Source organism: Alligator mississippiensis, chromosome 6, assembly GCF_030867095.1.
Source record: "Alligator mississippiensis isolate rAllMis1 chromosome 6, rAllMis1, whole genome shotgun sequence".
In the NCBI taxonomy this organism is placed as follows: domain Eukaryota; kingdom Metazoa; phylum Chordata; order Crocodylia; family Alligatoridae; genus Alligator; species Alligator mississippiensis.
The window spans coordinates 65,812,456-65,829,972 of NC_081829.1; the positions used below are offsets into that span (position 1 = coordinate 65,812,456).

General features: G+C 42.4%; 1 protein-coding gene across 4 annotated transcripts in view; it reads left to right on the top strand.

The window, feature by feature from the left end:
- The window catches only part of LOC102558514 (bifunctional 3'-phosphoadenosine 5'-phosphosulfate synthase 2), a 135,290-nt gene that overhangs the window by 40,267 nt on the left and 77,506 nt on the right, over nt 1-17,517 (top strand). Inside the window, exon 5 of one of the 4 annotated variants that reach the window (XM_019484288.2) lies at nt 36-7,363. The exons of the other annotated variants lie outside the window; for them this stretch is intronic. Within the exon in view, the coding sequence (XP_019339833.2) occupies nt 36-435 (400 nt within the window). The 3' untranslated portion in view covers nt 436-7,363. Of the gene's footprint in view, nt 1-35; nt 7,364-17,517 lie in introns of those variants that run through there. 4 annotated transcript variants of the gene reach the window in all.

Genomic DNA, 17,517 nt, shown 5'->3' on the forward strand with positions numbered 1-17,517 from the left:
TACTGTCTTGCTGATTCTTCACTCTTGTTTTCTAGTTCCATGCCCATTTCTTCACCTGTAATTCTGCAGTTTGGACATGCAGAGACCCTCCTTCCACTGCTTGCTCTCATGGGTTTTTTTAAAGATGACCAGCCCCTTACTGCTAACAATTTCGATAAACAAATGAATCGTAAGTTTCGCACTGGTCGTATTGTGCCCTATGCATCAAACTTGGTGTTTGTACTTTACCACTGTGATCAAGCCAAGACCCCAAAAGAAGAGTACCAGGTGCAGATACTGTTGAATGAAAAGGTGATGCAGCTTCCTCACTCTGGGGAAACGGTCTCTTTCTATGCAGACCTGAAGAACCATTATAAGGACATCCTTCAAAACTGCCATTTCAATGAAGTTTGTAAATTACCAAAAACTAATACTAATACCACCGATGAACTTTGAGGAAGCTAAATGGATCAAATACTATGGAAACTGAACTTGAGTGTGCAGTCCAGCAGTAATCATGAACAAGCATTTTTAATTGGTGTATATTTGACTTGGTGTTGATATATTGACATTTTAAACTTGCATTTCCAAACCAGTGACAAATACATATTTCTCTGATTTGGTTAGCTTAATACAAGCACTTAGCAAGCATATGTTGCCCATGTATTGCCTCAATATGGTTACAAAAACAGATAAATCGGCATGATTGTTTGGGAAAAGCATTTGTTACAAGCACAAAGATGCAAGGTAACGTGTATTTTTTTTTGCTGTGATATGTATTAATATATAAATATTGGACATTCCTCATCAGGGGATACAATAGATGGACTTGGAGTCTGGGGAAAAAGTTTATTTTACCAGAGCTGCAGTTAGTGTGATTGATAGCACTTCTCTTTCAGTCTGTTTTTCCTTTGTGTTCTCCTACCCCATAATGACCCCTTCTAGTATGCAAGAGTATTTTTGGCTGCCTTTCATGGGTGCTCATCAAGGAGAAGGTGCAAAGTGCTTTCTTCCTAGTTGCTGTCTAGGTAGGAACTAGGCATAATTCTAATTCTTGTGCTTCTGTGAAAATAGCTGCTTCTCTTGCTAATGAACCCATGGGCTTATTCAGACCCAAGAGGGACAGGAAGGTGAATTTTCAGAAACTAAATCCCACTTCCACCAAACTAACCGACCTCATCAGTCCCTGAGGGAAGTGCACAGTGCATTCTCTAAGGTGGCAATGTAGTATTCATGTTCTCTCAAGTGTTCTTGTTGTGCCTTCCTTGATCTTTATTGCATTCTCTTTTTATTAATTTAGGTTAGCGCATGCAGATATTCTCTTAAGCCTTGCTGAGACTGGATATCTTTGTCCTCTGGCAAGTAGTGATTTTTTTTTTTTTGTATTCCAGCAACTATTGAGCAAAGATTTGTAAATTTTCACTTCCAGCGTGTCCTAAAGTAGTAAATGTAGTATCCTGTGGGCTTGCTTTGTCCATGTGCCAGCCAAACTTTGGTCGAAGATTGTTTGTTCTAAAGGAGTAGGCTGCTTGTTCCTTGCATACTGGATTAGTGTATTGTGTTAAAGAAATTGTATTTAAAGTAGGTTTACTTGTTACAGTAGGTAATACAAAGTAGTTTAAAAATATTTGTAATGTGATTGTGGTTATAAAAAATTCAGGTAAAAAGGTGAAGGAAATACCAAGCAAATAATTAAAGTCAAATAGAATTAAAATCTCATAAAAATCCAGTTAAATTTGGGCAGGTTCAAAGTTACCAGGAGCAAATTTTTCAAACATCTTAATAGTCTGGGTTTACATACTTATGAAAATTTTGTTCATGTGTGGGATATGCTGTTGTTTTTGTAAAATGCTTGGATAAATTTTAACAGTTGAACAACACAGCTTTTAAATGGGTATCTAGAATATTTTTTTTACTTTTGAAATCATTTGATTTTAATGTTTCTAATGGTGCCCTGTCTGCCTTTAAAGGCTTAGTCTTATGCTGGGAGCACCATTATCAAGACAATGTTAATAGAGAGATGATGGTTCCAAGCACTGATCTGAATTGTTGAAACAGTGGAGGTTATTTCTAAATTCTGAAAACTGCTGGTGAAATATTTAGCTTTAAGCCGGTATGGTATTATAAGCAATCATTGTAGGAATCTCTTTAAGTAAATAAGGAACTGGTAGAATGAGTAAGGGCAAATATACTATGTTGAAGCAAATACAGCAAAATAATCAAGGTATAAAATAAACTTGGTCCTTTCTAACTGCAGATAATGTTGTTTTATGTCCATCTTCAGCTCAGCTTTTTTTGTTTGTTCCTGTATTGAAGCTGTATAGTATATTAGATGCATCTGCCATAATTTTCACGAACAATCTTACTGTGGTAAAAAGGAAATAAGTTATGAAGGAGCAAACCTTTGTTTACCCCTTATAACTTTGGTAACTAGTAAATTAAGTTGTATAGTGCTGACTTGGCAGAAAATTCTTCCTGGATATAAATTGCCTTATATATTCTGAGATTATTTTCTGGTTTTGAACCACAAAGGTAAAACTGAGGTGAAATTCAATTCCATTGAAGAGAATGAAAGATTTTTTCAGTAGAGCCACTATGTTACCCAGGAAATCCATTAAAAGGGATAGACTAACTGAAGCAAGGCTATACAGAAAAACCAGCCAGTGTATGATAAACCAGCCAGTTACAACTCTCTGGGGTAATGGAGGCTTCCTTTTCTTATTCACTTAAACATCATCCCAGGTGGAAACATGAAGCCATTTGTTTTCCATTGCAAAATCTGCACCTCTTTACTTTTTAGTGAACAGATTTGTTTTGTTTCGTTTTATTTTTCTTGCGGGTGCTGGCTGGGAATGGGGAAAGAGTATAAATGCGTACAACTCAATAGTGTTTCAAAGTCAGCCAGTGTATGTTCTGTGAGGTGAAAAAGGTCTACCAATTAGAAAGATGTGCTGTTTTGGTTTCTGCTGTAATACATACAAGATGTTTTGGAAAACTGAAGCTTGATTTGACCCTCTAACCTAAATAATATAAATCTTTTTGGAACAGATAATTTTTATTCTGGATTAAAATTTTGTTCATTTACTCTACAGTAATAAAATATTCCAGGTGCACATGAGTATAATGCACATAAATAAAATGGGCTCTTAAAATTGTAATTTGGGTTGGGTAATTTATTGAAGTAACTTGGTCAGTGCTGAGAGAGGTGTCATGTTTACCTTCTTATTCTTTCTTGCTAATGTAAATTTTTGTAATACTTTGCAAGTTGCTGAAATTGTGTTTCAATTTGCCTTAATAGTATTTGAATTAGGGATGTAAATGTAATGTAAAAAATTATCCATTTAACATCCTGTAAGTATATCGGTTAAACCGTTAACTGATAACTCCCTTCTTGTCTGCACAGAGGCAGAAAAGGATCTTGGAGTCATTATTGATTCCAAGACTAACATGGGCTGCCAATGTGGGGACACAGTCAGGAAAGCTAACCACACCTTGTCATGCATCCATAGATGCATCACGAGCAGGTCCGAGGTGATCCTCCCCCTCTATGCGACACTGGTCAGGCTGCAGTTGGATTACGGCGTCCAGTTCTGGGCGCCACACTTCAGGAGGGATGTGGATAGCATCGAGAGGGTCCAGAGGAGGGCCACTCACATGATCAGGGGGCAGCAGGGTAGGCCCTACGAGCAGAGGCTATGGGACATGAACCTGTTCAGCCACCACAAGAGAAGGCTGAGAGGGGATCTGGTGGCTGTCTATAAACTTGCCAAGGGGGACCAGCAGGCAATGGGAGAGTCCCTGTTCCCCCAAGCACTACTGGGAGTAACAAGGAATAACGGCCATAAGTTGACTGAGAGTAGCTTCAGGCTAGACATCAGGAGGTACTACTTCACAGTCATGGCAGCTAGGAGTTGGACCTACCCTGGGGGTCTTCAAAAGGAGGCTAGATAATCACCTAGCCGCGGTCGTTTGACCCCAGCATTATTTCCTGCCCACAGCAGGGGGTCGGACTTGATGATCTGCTTAGGTCCCTTCTGACCCTACCAACTATGAAACTATGAAATGCATACCTAGTCCTGACTGTGGGGTGCGAAGCCCTGGGCTGGTGCCTACCCCTGGCCTGCTGCAGCCACCTGCCCAGAGCAGCACAGGGAGTCGAGGACCATTCACAGACTTGCTCAGACACAGCTGCTGCTGGGAATGATTCCCCAGGCCTTGGATAGGGGAGAGGGGGTAGGGAGCAGCAAGTCCTACCAGACAACACAGCTAATGTTAAGCTGCAGGTGGCAACAGCAGCCAGAGGCTTTCCTAGCTTGCTGCAGCTGCTGGCACAGTGGGAGGGAGGGAGTAGGCAAATCAGGTTGGGAATGGGTTTAAGACTTTACATCTAGCCAACCTCCCAGCCCCTGTGAATGAGCAGCTAATAGCTTAATTGAGTCGTCAGGCCACCTGTTGTTTTCCTCTTTAACCTCATAGGCTATGGGTGCTAGTCCCCCCGTCTGCCCCCCCCCCCAACTCCTCTCCTCCTTGTTCCTCACTCCCTCCTTACCTCCCTCTGTCTTACGTGCCCCGGCACCTTCCTGTTCCTGAAGCAAAGCGCCACTTCCCTTCCCTGCTAAACAGTACCCCACACTAAACGTTAACTGGTAATGCATTACTTGTGTAGATATGCTTGTTGTTTAAAAGTTTAACCTTTCGCATCCCTAATCTAAATCTTTTTTAGTACAACTTTCTGTCTTGCCATTAGAAGGCTGACAAGCAGGGTCATAGCCAAGATTCAAGACACCTGGGCTTTATCCCTGCTCTGGGTTTACAGGCAGGGGCGGCTGGGAACAGTTTATTCTGGGGTGCTGGAGGATTGCAAATTGCTCATTTTACCTCCATGGAGGAAACCAAAGTTACCCTAACATGAGCTAGGTAGCATGACTTGGAGTTAACCCTTACCTGAAGTGCTGTAACTCTGAGGTGTTCATAGGACCTTTAGCACAAATTTATGAGCTTTAATGCATAGGCTGTCACTTTTTAAAAGCCCTTAGTATGGTCTAACTGTAACATGTAACTTCACTCTGATATAAAAGGTATGAGCATGCAATGAGGGCACCAGTGGAGAAAAGCATCTAAGTATTGGCCTAAAGTTTAAGTCATTGCAATAAAGTCATTAAGATATCTTAAATACATAAATGCTTGACCTCATTTGTGGAGACTAAATTCAGGAAAGGTCATGTTTCATGAAGTATTTTATCAGCATAGCTTTTCTTATTAGACTACATAGTAATCATAGACAGAAATTCTCTAATTCAGTACTTCTAAAATATAACTGTTAAATGTTAGAGAGAGAGACAGCCATTTTGGGGTGTATGCTAGAACCATTTTTTTCAGGGCTGTCTTTGTGGCTAAGTACAGTCAGTCAACAAAGCCAGAATCAGTAAGATGACTAAGCAACTCTTATTGCAGACTGTGACTTTTTCAGGCCCCATCATGGTAGGCCCAAGTGTTTTGAAACAGTTCATTCTTGCTTTAAATGCAAGAATGTCAATTGATTCCCCACTTTTGAGGGATTCATAAGAGGGAAAAAATTGGCAACCCAAGGTTTCTTTATTCAATGATTGGCATAGTGGAGTGCAGGCAAATTGCATAAGCTCCTAGGCACGTTGGGTAATACAAATAATAATACAAGATTTTGTTGCCAGTAGATTTAAATAGTGAATATGTATATTTTGTAACTTTCAGTGTGTTAGTCGCTTAAAGCTTAACTATGAAGAACCTGATGTGATACTTTTATACTGTTCTTGATTTGTTACCTCAGTATCAGCGGACTAAAACTCAGGAGTTCTGGTTTCTAGACTGTTGCTCAGTCCCATCTAAGTCAGGGGTGACCAAGATCCAGCCCACAGAGCATGTCATCTGGCCCGTGGGGCCAGAAATATGTTTGTGTGGTGAGCAGTGCCAGCCTTGGGCTCTAGGCCATGCTACCTTTCTAACTGTGCAATAGTAAGAAAGTGTCCAAATGCTGAGTGCCCCTTACACCTAAGATCAGAGGGGGTTATTTTTTTTGTTTTATTTGTGGATTTGAGTGATTGGTTTAAAATTGATAATAGTCTTTGCTGTTTGTTTGTGGGGTTTTTTGCTAGCTATATCCATTGCATTTAAGTTAGTACATTTGTAAAGAAAGGAATACCGGGATTTATTGTGGGAATTCCCTAATCACTCTAACATTCTTGTCACAATGTCTGTGTACACGTTCAGATGACCTGGGAGAATTTTCTCCTGGGTTTGTTTCCTGCTAGAAAAACTTACCTGGAGATACCTGAACATTCAAGTGCTGAGCTGCTGATAAGCAAAGTGCTTTCAGTGCTGATGTTGCACAGCCAAGGACTCTGCAAGCTCCCTCATTCTGCCCAAAGACAGATAGCAGCAGTGTACTGGGCAACCCTGATTGGCTGTCCCAGACTGCTCAGGGTCAACCTGCATCTCTGCAGCATAATGTGGGATTGTGAAGGGGGGGGGGGGGCGTGTTCTGCTCTGTGCTTGGCTGGAGCAGTAGCCCAAGCAACACATTGTCTTCTTGGGGGGAAAATGAGGGAGGAAGCATGGGAGCAAAGCACCCTAGATGCTGAAGAACTATGCTGCAGCTTCTCTCAGAAGGAAAAGTATATGGACATTTGCCCTCCCAGGAAAAAAAAAAACTACTGTTAGTGATTCAATTCTGGTTATTCCCAGGTTGTTGTTTTTTTTCCTGGAGCAGCCATTTTTGTGCTGAGAGAAAAATTCTGATCATCAGTATATTCATGGCTTCTAGTGGGAGAACAGTGACTCTCCCAGTAGAAACTGAATGTCTGTATATGACCATGGCACTGATGTGCATCTCCAGATTTTCTGAGTCATCTGCAAAGTTCTAATTTAATGTGAATGTTATGCCTTTGTAAATGTTGTTTAATCACTTCCTGTATATTGTATAATTATTTGAGCAGTATTTTGGAACAGAGAGCTACTTGCATACTGTGCATTCTGCTTTTATTAATAAGCTTTGTAAATTTGACATGGAGTAAAACATAATTTTACTATCTGAATTTGTTTCTTTATGCTAAGGCAACTGTTACTGTAAATTTTAAAGGGGAAATTTAAGGAAAATGTAGTTGTTCTCTTAGACTTTTATTTTTACTAAACAAATTATACTATCGTAGCAAACAAAACAATGAGTGAAACTTCATATTTTAGTAAGGACTAATATTGCTAAACTTACCACAAGAAAAGTGCCTTATGATAAGAAATCTGGAATCTCTACAAAGTACTGGTAATGTTCCTTTCTATAGCTCTGAACTTGTACTACTGGCAAAAAATGCATATGACAATATATATTAAATGGTTCTTTGCCTTCCCTGTATCTTGAATCTTTTTCTACAATTAGGATAAGTTTTTTGTTTGTGTATTTTTTGGGGGGAGAGGGGAAGGTTAGATTCCCTTTAGGCCCCATTTACATGTGCAAGTAAAGACGTGATTAGATCTAATGTGTAGGGCCCTACTTAAATCGTGGCAAAACAAAGCATCTCTTGTGGCCCTCTCATGGCACTCAGACAACTGGCAGCAGCTGCACCTCTTGGTACTGATTGGTGGAGAGACCCTGCCCCTTGGTGCTGATTGACAGAGATGCCTTGGTGGGGGGAGGAGGGATGAAGGGGCAGCTGCTACCTTGTCTGCTGCCCTTTGTGCTGTCTTACCAGCCAGCACCCACTGAGGAGCTAGCATTTTATTGTTATTAAGTTGGGTCTTTTTAGTGATTTCATGGATTTTTGCAGACAACTCCAGATGACAAGGAGCAATGGTCTCAAGTTACAGCAAGGGAAGTTTTAGATTAGATATTAGGAAAAACTCTCACTAGGAGGGTATTAAAACACTGGAACAGGTTACACAGAGAGGTTGTAGAGTCTCCATCTTTGGGGTTTTTTAAGACCCAGCTAGATAAAGCCTTGGCTGGGATAATGTAGTTGGGGCTGGTCCTTCTTTGAGCAGGGGGTTGGACTAGATGACTTCCTGAGGTCCCTTCCAGTCCTAATGTTCTATGATTTCACAGTTTCCACAGAATCTGCAAAACCACGAATTAAGCCAGTCCCTACTCATGTGTTATCCACACAATTGTTTCTCCTGCTATGTCACACACGCATAGCAGGAGGTCCAATTGTGGGATTGCATATTAGATCCAATTTTGCTGTATTGCCAGTCTCTGGGGAGCCCAGGAAAGGGCAAGAAACATTGACAAAAAGCAGGCTTCCATTGCTGGGAGCCCCCTTCGTTGATGGGGCTCCCAGCTGTGAGAGTCACATGCAGCCTGGACCAAGAGCTCTGTCAGGCATGGGACTCTTGGTTCCAGGTGTGTGTGTGAGCCCCAGGGATTTCATGCACTGGTTTATGCAACGATTGTCCCAGACCCCTTCCTGATTTAAGTTAAACCAGAGTCCAGAATCCTGGCATGATTTTCTGGGCTGGGCTGGCCTGGCCTAGGTTGTGTTGTCTGCTCCAGAAAACAGGCTGGCCCTGTCCCTCTCCTCCTTAGCCAGAGCTCCAGGGGAGACTGCAGACATAGCAGGATCTGCCTAGCTTCCCTCACTGCTTGCTGTTCAAGAGGGATTCCCCCCTCCCTCCTTCCCATCTCCCACAGCATGGACCCCAGCCCCACAGACCCTAGGCATGTGGTATGCTCATATTAACCAGGGAAGCAAGCTTGGAAATGCAATGGGGAGGAAAAGGAAGAGGGAAGCACCTAATATGATACAGACATCTCTCCCTGCAGAGAGGCAGGAGCACTTTAAGGCACAACAGGACCAGAGGCTGACCCAGAAGAGCCAGGTGAGTGCAGCGAGGAAGTGGAAAGGAGTGCAGGTAAATGTAATACTATATGTTTTGTTTTTAACGCAAGCTTTTTTCTGTTTTGGCAATAATGCCCAAAATACCTTGTTTAATTTTTATTTTTTTTTAATTATACCCTTTTCTGGAGTCAGAGGACAAAGGAATGGGCTTTTGCAGTAGCCATTTGATTTTACAAACATTAAATAGTGACAGGATGACATAAAGTCTTTTGGTGGAATTTTGACTAGCACACAACAATAACTATATTAGATAGCCATTTCCATGCAAAGACAAAAAAAAATGACCTGCATACCAGAGTAAACAACAACAAGAGAGCATTAAACATTCCTGATGTGAGTGAATGCTTATAAAGTTAGGAGAGCAACTTTTTGAAATCTGTAAACCTTGGTAAACATGTTAAAGGTAGTGTCCCATTCCCAAATGAATCTTTATTTCATGATGTGTGTAGATTGTGGAATTTGAGAAAGAAAGGGGAAGAGGTGGTATTTATGACTTAGAGATTTTGATTTTCTTTGGTTTGAGATCAGAGGGACAATGCTCTGTTGTCCTTTCATCCTCTTTTGTTCTCTATATGTCGTTTTGTCTGAAGAGACGAGAAATTATATTGGGCAAAACCAAGGTACCCTTCCTTTAGTTATGTTTAACAGAAAACCCATGCATACCACTTTATCTGCAGGTACGTTGGATCTCCAATGCAAGCGCTCCAGAAAGAAGTCTAATCCTATGCATGTTAGTCAAAAGATCTTTATATGGACCACTGTAAATCTCTTTCTTTGTTGTGTGTGCTTGAGGTGCAAACTCCACAGCCATTTGAAGAGTGATTTCAGATCAGGACATGAAATAAGTGCATTAGAGCTGCCATGGTCTCTAAGCCTCTCTGTGGAGCATTGGTCACCAACCAATGGATCTCAATCCACCGGTAAATCTTGGAGCCTCTTGAAGTCTATCTGAGGCTGGGGTGGGGAGCTGAGTGCCCGCATGAATGCACACTTGTGCCCAGCCCAGCAGGTCAGTCCGTGGGGGAGGGAAGGGGTGAGGGCTAGATATGGAGGCCTCCGTGGTGAGGGACAGTGCTGCAGAGGCAGGAGCAGGGGTAAGTTGAGTGGGGCCCCAGCCAGGTGGGACTTAGCTGCTGGGGAGGCGCACTCCCAAATAATTTTTTCTCCCTCTGCCTTGATCTGACCCCTCCATCCCTCCCCACAGACTTATCTGCTGGGCAGTGGGAAGGGGGAAGGGGTGGTGGCAGCACAGTCAATTTTAGGTTGCTTTTAAATGCCAATGGTGATTTCCTACTTTAAAAGATTGGAGACCACTGCTGCAGATGCTGCTGACAGAGAATAGGAATTGGAGAGCTTCCAAGGTAGAATGATCACAAAAGGAACTTGATTAGAAGGACAACATACTTCAGGAGAAGCAGAAAGATAGGAAGGTGAATTATGAGATCATGCAGCCCTTTTAGGTAGCCTACTAAGGTGTAGAGTATTATGGAACAGTATGCCCAGGTCTTTATCAGAGCTTCCTTTGCACCCAACAGATGGTTCCATGTTTGCAGAGCTAAGAGAACCCCACAATCAAGCACAGCCTGTGTCCCTACCCATCCTGATAGCATCTTTAAATCCTTTTACAGCCCTTAACCTCACTCCCAACAAAAATTAAAAAACACTCATGATTATATGTACAAAAGCCTTTGAGTAATATTGGCTCCATAAGCATCTTGCACTTCCCTTAAACAGTGCAAGATGCTTTTTAAATTCAATGAAAAATGTTTTCCACGTGGACACCTTTTTCTTTCTCTTTTTCACACTTTTAGTCTACAAATTATACTGTTACCTATCTTGCTTGCAGCAAATAATTCCATTTTATATTCTATTTTAACTGTGTGCAATAAGAAATTTACATTTCTTGTGATCTGGAACAAAGCAGTGCTATAACCCTTCCCTTGCAAAGAATTTATAACAGTAGCTTAAAATTACTGAATGTCATTATTCACTTCTATCGTGTGTATATATGATAAAAGTTAAAACAAACAAACCTAATTACTAATTTTAAAATGCAGAGCAAGCATGATATCTTAAGGTCTCTTCTGCGAAAAGCCTTGTGAACAGTCGTTAAAAAGACCAGATTCTGTTTCCTTTATCACCCTGCTGACCAGCTATACCTTTGTTCACAGATATTAGTCAATAGTCATACAGGAACATTTGTATTGCTGGGATCCAGACTTGTTATAAGTCTGGATTGTCAGGCCAAAGAACAAAATTTCTAAGTGCTTCGACACTAGTTTCAAAAGCCTAAAAACAAGAAGGATGAACTGGAATTATTGGCATTAAATGGTGACTTTGATATAATGGACATCCCAGGGACCTGGTGGAAGGAGGATAATCAGTGGGTTCCTCTTATACTGCTTTACAAACTATGTAGGACTGACAGAGTAGGAGGTGGAAGAGTGAATACTGTATATTAAGAATAGTATAGGCGGTAAAACCGTAAAAAAAATCTGAAAAGAAAACTACTATAGAATCCCTGTGGGTAGAAATGCCAAACTTAAAGGAACATAATACCAGGGTTGTACTACCAGTCACCTGATCAGGAGGGTGAAGAGGATTACTAATTCCTAAAGCAGATTAGGGAAGCTGCAAAAGTGAGGCAGACAATAATAATAGAAGAAGTCAAGTATCCCCACATGGTCTGGAGAAACTCCTCATCAGGGTGAGATGTGGATATAAAGTTTCTGGATATAATAAATAATCTGTCCTGGAATCTGCAAAAGGAGAAGTGCTTCTAGACTGAATCTTGAGTAGCATATAAAACCTGGTTTAAGAGGTATCTGTACATGATCCACTCTGTAATAATGACCATAACAATCAAATGCAGCACCTTAGTAGGAAAGAAGTAAGCCAAAAAAATCCTTCAGGCCGATATACAATTTTAGGAAGGGAAATTACACAAAAATTAGGAAGTTTGAAGTTAAAAGAAGTCAAAATGTGAAAGGCCAGCAGGTGGCCTGGAAGCTGTTTAAAAATACTGAAAGCTCAAGAAAAGTGTATACCACAAATCAAAAACAATAACAAGCTGTCCAGTAAAAGCCATGCATGGTTTAATAGCAGAATTGGGGAGGGCATCCACGATAAAAAGGCATCCTTCAAAAAATGTAAGGTGTGCCTAAATGAAAACAGGAAAACGCACAAATTCTGGCAGGTCAAATGTAGAAGTGAAATAAGACAAGCCAAAAAAGAATTTGAGGAGCATCTTGCAAGAGATGCTAAAGTTAATAATAAAAGCTTCTTTAAATACATTAGAAGCAGGAAGCTACTGAAAGAATTGGTGAGACCACTAGATAACCAAGGTGTAGAAGCTGAGCTCAGGAATGATGGGGCCAAAGCAGAGAAGCTAAATCAATTCTTTGCATTGGCTTTTACTACAAAAGATGCAAGGTTATTCCAGATCAATCCATTGTAGAAGATCAGATCTGAAGAGTTGTTTAGCATTAAAGTGACAAAAGTTTAGGAAAAAATGAGTTTTAGAAAAGAACCAATAAATTAAATACTAGTAAGACACCAGGACTGGATAGTATTCACCTGAGAGCTCTGAAGGAACACAAAGGTAAATTTGCAGAACTGTTGGTAACAGTATGTCACCAGCAATTTCTTCAACAATTAAAACTCAAAAAGAAATCCTAAAAAAATGAAAACTTGGTGTCAGTGTGAGGGAAGAGTATAAGCATTGCATGGACATGCAGGGAAAAAATTAGGAAGGTAAAGGCATCACTTGAGACAGCTGGCAAGGGACATAAAAGACAACAAAAAGGGATTCTGTGAGTGTGTCAGAAGCAAGGAAGACCAAAGAAACCATAGGTCCCATGTGGAATGCAAGAGGTAATCTAGTTATGGATGACGCAGAAAAGGTTGAAGCATTTAATGTCTTTTTCATGTCAGTCTTCACAAATTGGGTAGCTACTAGATGCCGAATGAAGTTTGTAACAAAGAGGGGGAAGGAGAAAAACAGACTAGAATAGTAGGAAAAAAACGGTTAGAGATTACTTAAGGAAGCTAGATCCTCTTAAGTCCCTGAACCCTGTATGGCACATGCAGCACTAGGTCCAGTCCTCACAGCTGTGGGCAGCCTGGGGCTGCCATGTACATGTACACACAGTATATGGGGCTGGACCCAACCAATGTGTGCAGCAAAGAAGGTCTGACATGGGCTGCATTTAGCATCCTGGACTGACCCCCTTCTGTCTGCATCACTAGGTGCAGCCTGCATGCCACAGGCAGCACATGCCTTATGCCAGCCCCCTGTGCTGTATGCAGTATGCATGGCCAGTCCAGCCCTGTGTGCAACACACTGTTGCCTGGGGGTTTGCTATGCGTGTGGTATACAGGGCTGGCATGGGCACTGCATGTGGTGCAGGGTCTGGGATGTGGGCTGTATGCAGCATCCTACTGCATGCAGTGTGCATGGTGATGGGTCCAGCCCATGCACCTCATGCAATGCGTGGGGATGGGGGCAGCGCACGGTCCAGCATCCCATGGGAGGCAGGGTCATATGGCTCTACAGGTGATAACATATCTGAACTGTAAGATGGATACATAACATGGAGGTTAGATACAGGTACAGGGAGAGGAAGAGAACTGTAAGTGGCAGTGACTTTGGCATTGTGACGTTGAACGGCCGTTCTGTTGATCCTTCTACTAGCTCTTTTTTCCTCTTCTGCTGTTACCTCCTACTAAAGCCTTTCTTTCTGTTTCCTGCTTCCACTTATCATGCTTACAGTGAAGGAAGGATAAAGAAGTGGCTGGGTTAACTCCCATTCAAACTCCCCTGTTTTCTGGCCTGTTCGTTGGAACTGGTATTGCTGTCTCCTGTGTCTGTTGATGGAAACTATATCAGTGCTAAATATTTTTGTGCCTCTGTCTCATTGATTAATCTCCAGTGTAGAGTATTGGCAAAACATATTATAATATCTAAAGAATTTTTTTTATGAGAACTGTCAGTAACAACTAATATTTCTGAAGTTATAAAATCATTTCAGTTGCTACGTTTTTCATGTGATACTAACTTTTCAGAGTTTGGTCTTAAAGTTTCTGTGGTTGGTTTCTACTTCATAACTTGTGTGGCAGGGGCATATAGGAGGTTGTTTTTAAAATCTGTGCAAAAGTCTTTATTGGCATTTTTGAATGATAGGCTACTGAGAGAAAAGTAATACATTGCTTGCTATCATTAAACTGTAATTATACTTCTCATACTAGAGGCTAAAGTCAGACAAGCTGAAGTCTGAAGCTTAACGTGCAGTCTCCAGAGATGCAAATACTTAGCTAAGTTTCTGCAAACTTTACAAATTTTACTTTCAAATTATTTCCAAGACTGTGTTGCTAGAAATCTCATGTTTCAATTGGAGCATCATAATGTTGTGGCAACCATGTTTGTACTGTGCGCTGTACAATAAAATTGGTTAAAGGTGAGGTAGATAAGCAGGAAATACAAGATGGGGCAGTTCTATATCAGTGTTTGTATCTTTATTGGCATGACATGGCTTATAACAGCTTTGGCAATAGCCTTGTGCATTAACTTGAGACGCATTAATATTAAAGGAACACAACTAAAGGAACGGTATCCCACCCCATACTGGTGAACAAGTTAAGAGGCTGTGACTCGGGTGACTACACAGTCCGGTGGGTGGCGAATTGGCTGGAGGGTCGCACCCAGAGAGTCGTGGTGGATGGGTCGGCTTTGACCTGGAAGGGTGTGGGCAGTGGGGTCCGGCAGGGCTCGGTCCTTGGACCGATACTCTTTAATGTCTTCATCAGCGACTTGGACGAGGGAGTGAAATGTACTCTGTCCAAGTTTGCAGATGACACAAAGCTATGGGGAGAAGTGGACACGCTGGAGGGCAGGGAACAGCTGCAAGCAGACCTGGACAGGTTGGACAAGTGGGCAGAAAACAAGAGAATGCAGTTCAACAAGGAGAAATGCAAAGTGCTGCACCTAGGGAGGAAAAATGTCCAGCACACCTACAGCCTAGGAAATGACCTGCTGGGCGGCATGGAAGTGGAAAGGGATCTTGGAGTCCTAGTGGACTCCAAGATGAACATGAGTCGGCAGTGTGACGAAGCCATCAGAAAAGCCAATGGCACTTTATCGTGCATCAGCAGATGCATGACGAATAGGTCCAAGGAGGTGATACTTCCCCTCTATCGGGTGCTGGTCAGACGGCAGTTGGAGTACTGCGTGCAATTCTGGGCGCCACAATTCAAGAGGGATGCGGATAACCTGGAGAGGGTCCAGAGAAGGGCCACTCATATGGTTAAGGGCCTGCAGACCAAGCCCTACGAGGAGAGACTAGAGAAACTGAACTTTTTCAGCCTCCGCAAGAGAAGGTTGAGAGGCGACCTTGTGGCTGCCTATAAGTTCATCACAGGGGCACAGAAGGGAATTGGTGAGTATTTATTCACCAAGGCGCCCCCGGGGGTTACAAGAAATAATGGCCACAAGCTAGCAGAGAGCAGATTTAGATTGGACATTAGGAGGAACTTCTTCACAGTTCGAGTGGCCAAGGTCTGGAACGGGCTCCCAAGGGAGGTGGTGCTCTCCCCTACCCTGGGGGTCTTCAAAAGGAGGTTAGATAACCATCTAGCTGGGGTCATCTAGACCCAGCACTCTTTCCTGCCTATGCAGGGGGTCGGACTCGATGATCTATTGAGGTCCCTTCCGACCCTAACATCTATGAATCTATGAACTCGTGTAATAGTATTTGAGTTGACAAATGTGTTGTGTTCTCAGTGGTAGCTAGAGGAATCCAATAGAGAATCCAGTCCTCTTTGTGAACCTTCTAAGGTCTCAGTACGCGTTTCTGGGATTAAGTAGCTGGTGAAAACTAAGAGAATCAACTTCACCTATCTAACTGTAAAACTGCCCTTGATAGTGAACCTTGCTTCATGCAGTTTGCTCCCTCCTGATTGTCCTTTATATACTATTTCCTGTAAGATCTTTGTTGACTACTTTAGTGAACAAAGATCTCAGTGTCATTACCACCACAAGTGCCTCTTATTGTCTTTTCAGGCAAATCTTTTTGTCTGAAGATTTGTAGCTGAAACATGACATTCAGATGTTAAAGCAGAATACTGGGATGATCCTTAGAGTTCCTGGTAGGGGCAAAGGGATTATGAGGGTGTTATGAAAGATACTTCACAGTAGCATTATAGATTCATAGATTTCTAGAGTCGGAAGGGACCTGGTAGATCATCGGTGTCGGGGCCAAGGGGCTGTGGCCAGCAGCCCGGGCACGTGGGCCAGAGAAGTCGGCATGGCGGACTAGAATTAGGCACTGACGCCTAGAGATTGATTAAAGATTATTTTACTTACACCGTAGATGGTCGCGGTGCAGGCAGGAAAACTTGCTTGGTTACAGTTGTAGATAGAAGAAAAGAAGAAAACTCGAACGATGAGAGCTCTCTAAACCGATACGAGAGTCCGTGCTGTGACTCTCAACAAGCGCGCAGGGCAGGGGTACGTCAAGGATCATCCAGTGACGGGGAGAGATTCTTGATGGCTGATCAAACCATCATTCGGTCCAAGATATACGTAGAAATCCACGAGATAATCGTGGACTCCTTGCCGGAATTCTCTTGGATTTCTCCCGGAATTCTTGGAATCGGGGTTCTCAGGATCCTCCTGAGATTCTCGGACATCTCTGACTTGGGCGGAAACTGCTCAAGCCTTTTATATGGCTAGCAAGCCAATCGCTAGCCGCCACGTGGGAATAATTTAGAAACAGCCAATAATGGGACACAAATTTGCATATGAGCGGTGGGAACTCCTTTGCCACCAGGGTTTTCTCTCTGCAGCTGAGAATTGCACCGTGCAAAGAAAGCTCCATGTGGCGGGAAATAATTCTGCAGTGCCGAAGCGCACACACAATCATTGGGTAATGACATCCCCCCCCTTGCTGAAGGCACAGCTGAATTATACCACATGCTTGTCACTCAGGTCGTCGAAAGCTCTCACAACTGGTTGTTGAACTAAATGGGTAAACACAAAATTATCTAACATAAAAAGTTTGTTCTCTAGGGATCGAATTAAATAAGAGCCAGCACATACACATGCACACATAACCAGATTCATAACAAAACACTGCATGATCAGGGCTTCGGTGGGCATCATGGCGAAGGCGCACGTCAAGCCCTCACTTTTGCCGATGATGCTGTCCCTCTGTCTCTCAGGGCTTCTCTCTGCCACGCCCTCCGAGTCCTGAACCTGTAAACAAAACTCTCAAAAAATAAGTTAACGTATATCAAAATATTTACAAAAACCCTCACACAATAGGGCGGTTAGTTAAATGCACTACCACTTCCCCAAAAGATATAATACAAGTGTTTGCCAACTCTCTCTAGCACGATCAACTAGATGAAATCATCAAGGAGCCGTCGTCTAGCTCTTCCAAATAATGAAAACCCAACTCATGTGCCAATTGCCATTGGCCTGCATCTCCCAAAATCCGAAGTTGCCGTTTACTGAGTCCAGAACGCTGTAGGAGGAATCCAAACATGGATCGCTCCTCTGGTGTTCTCTGTGGCAACGATGGAAGATTGGATTCACGATGTCTTGTGCCTTGAGCCTCAGTTGGGTGTCAATGTTCCCGATCACTGGATATTCTTGGCTCCATCAGGATACGCAGTC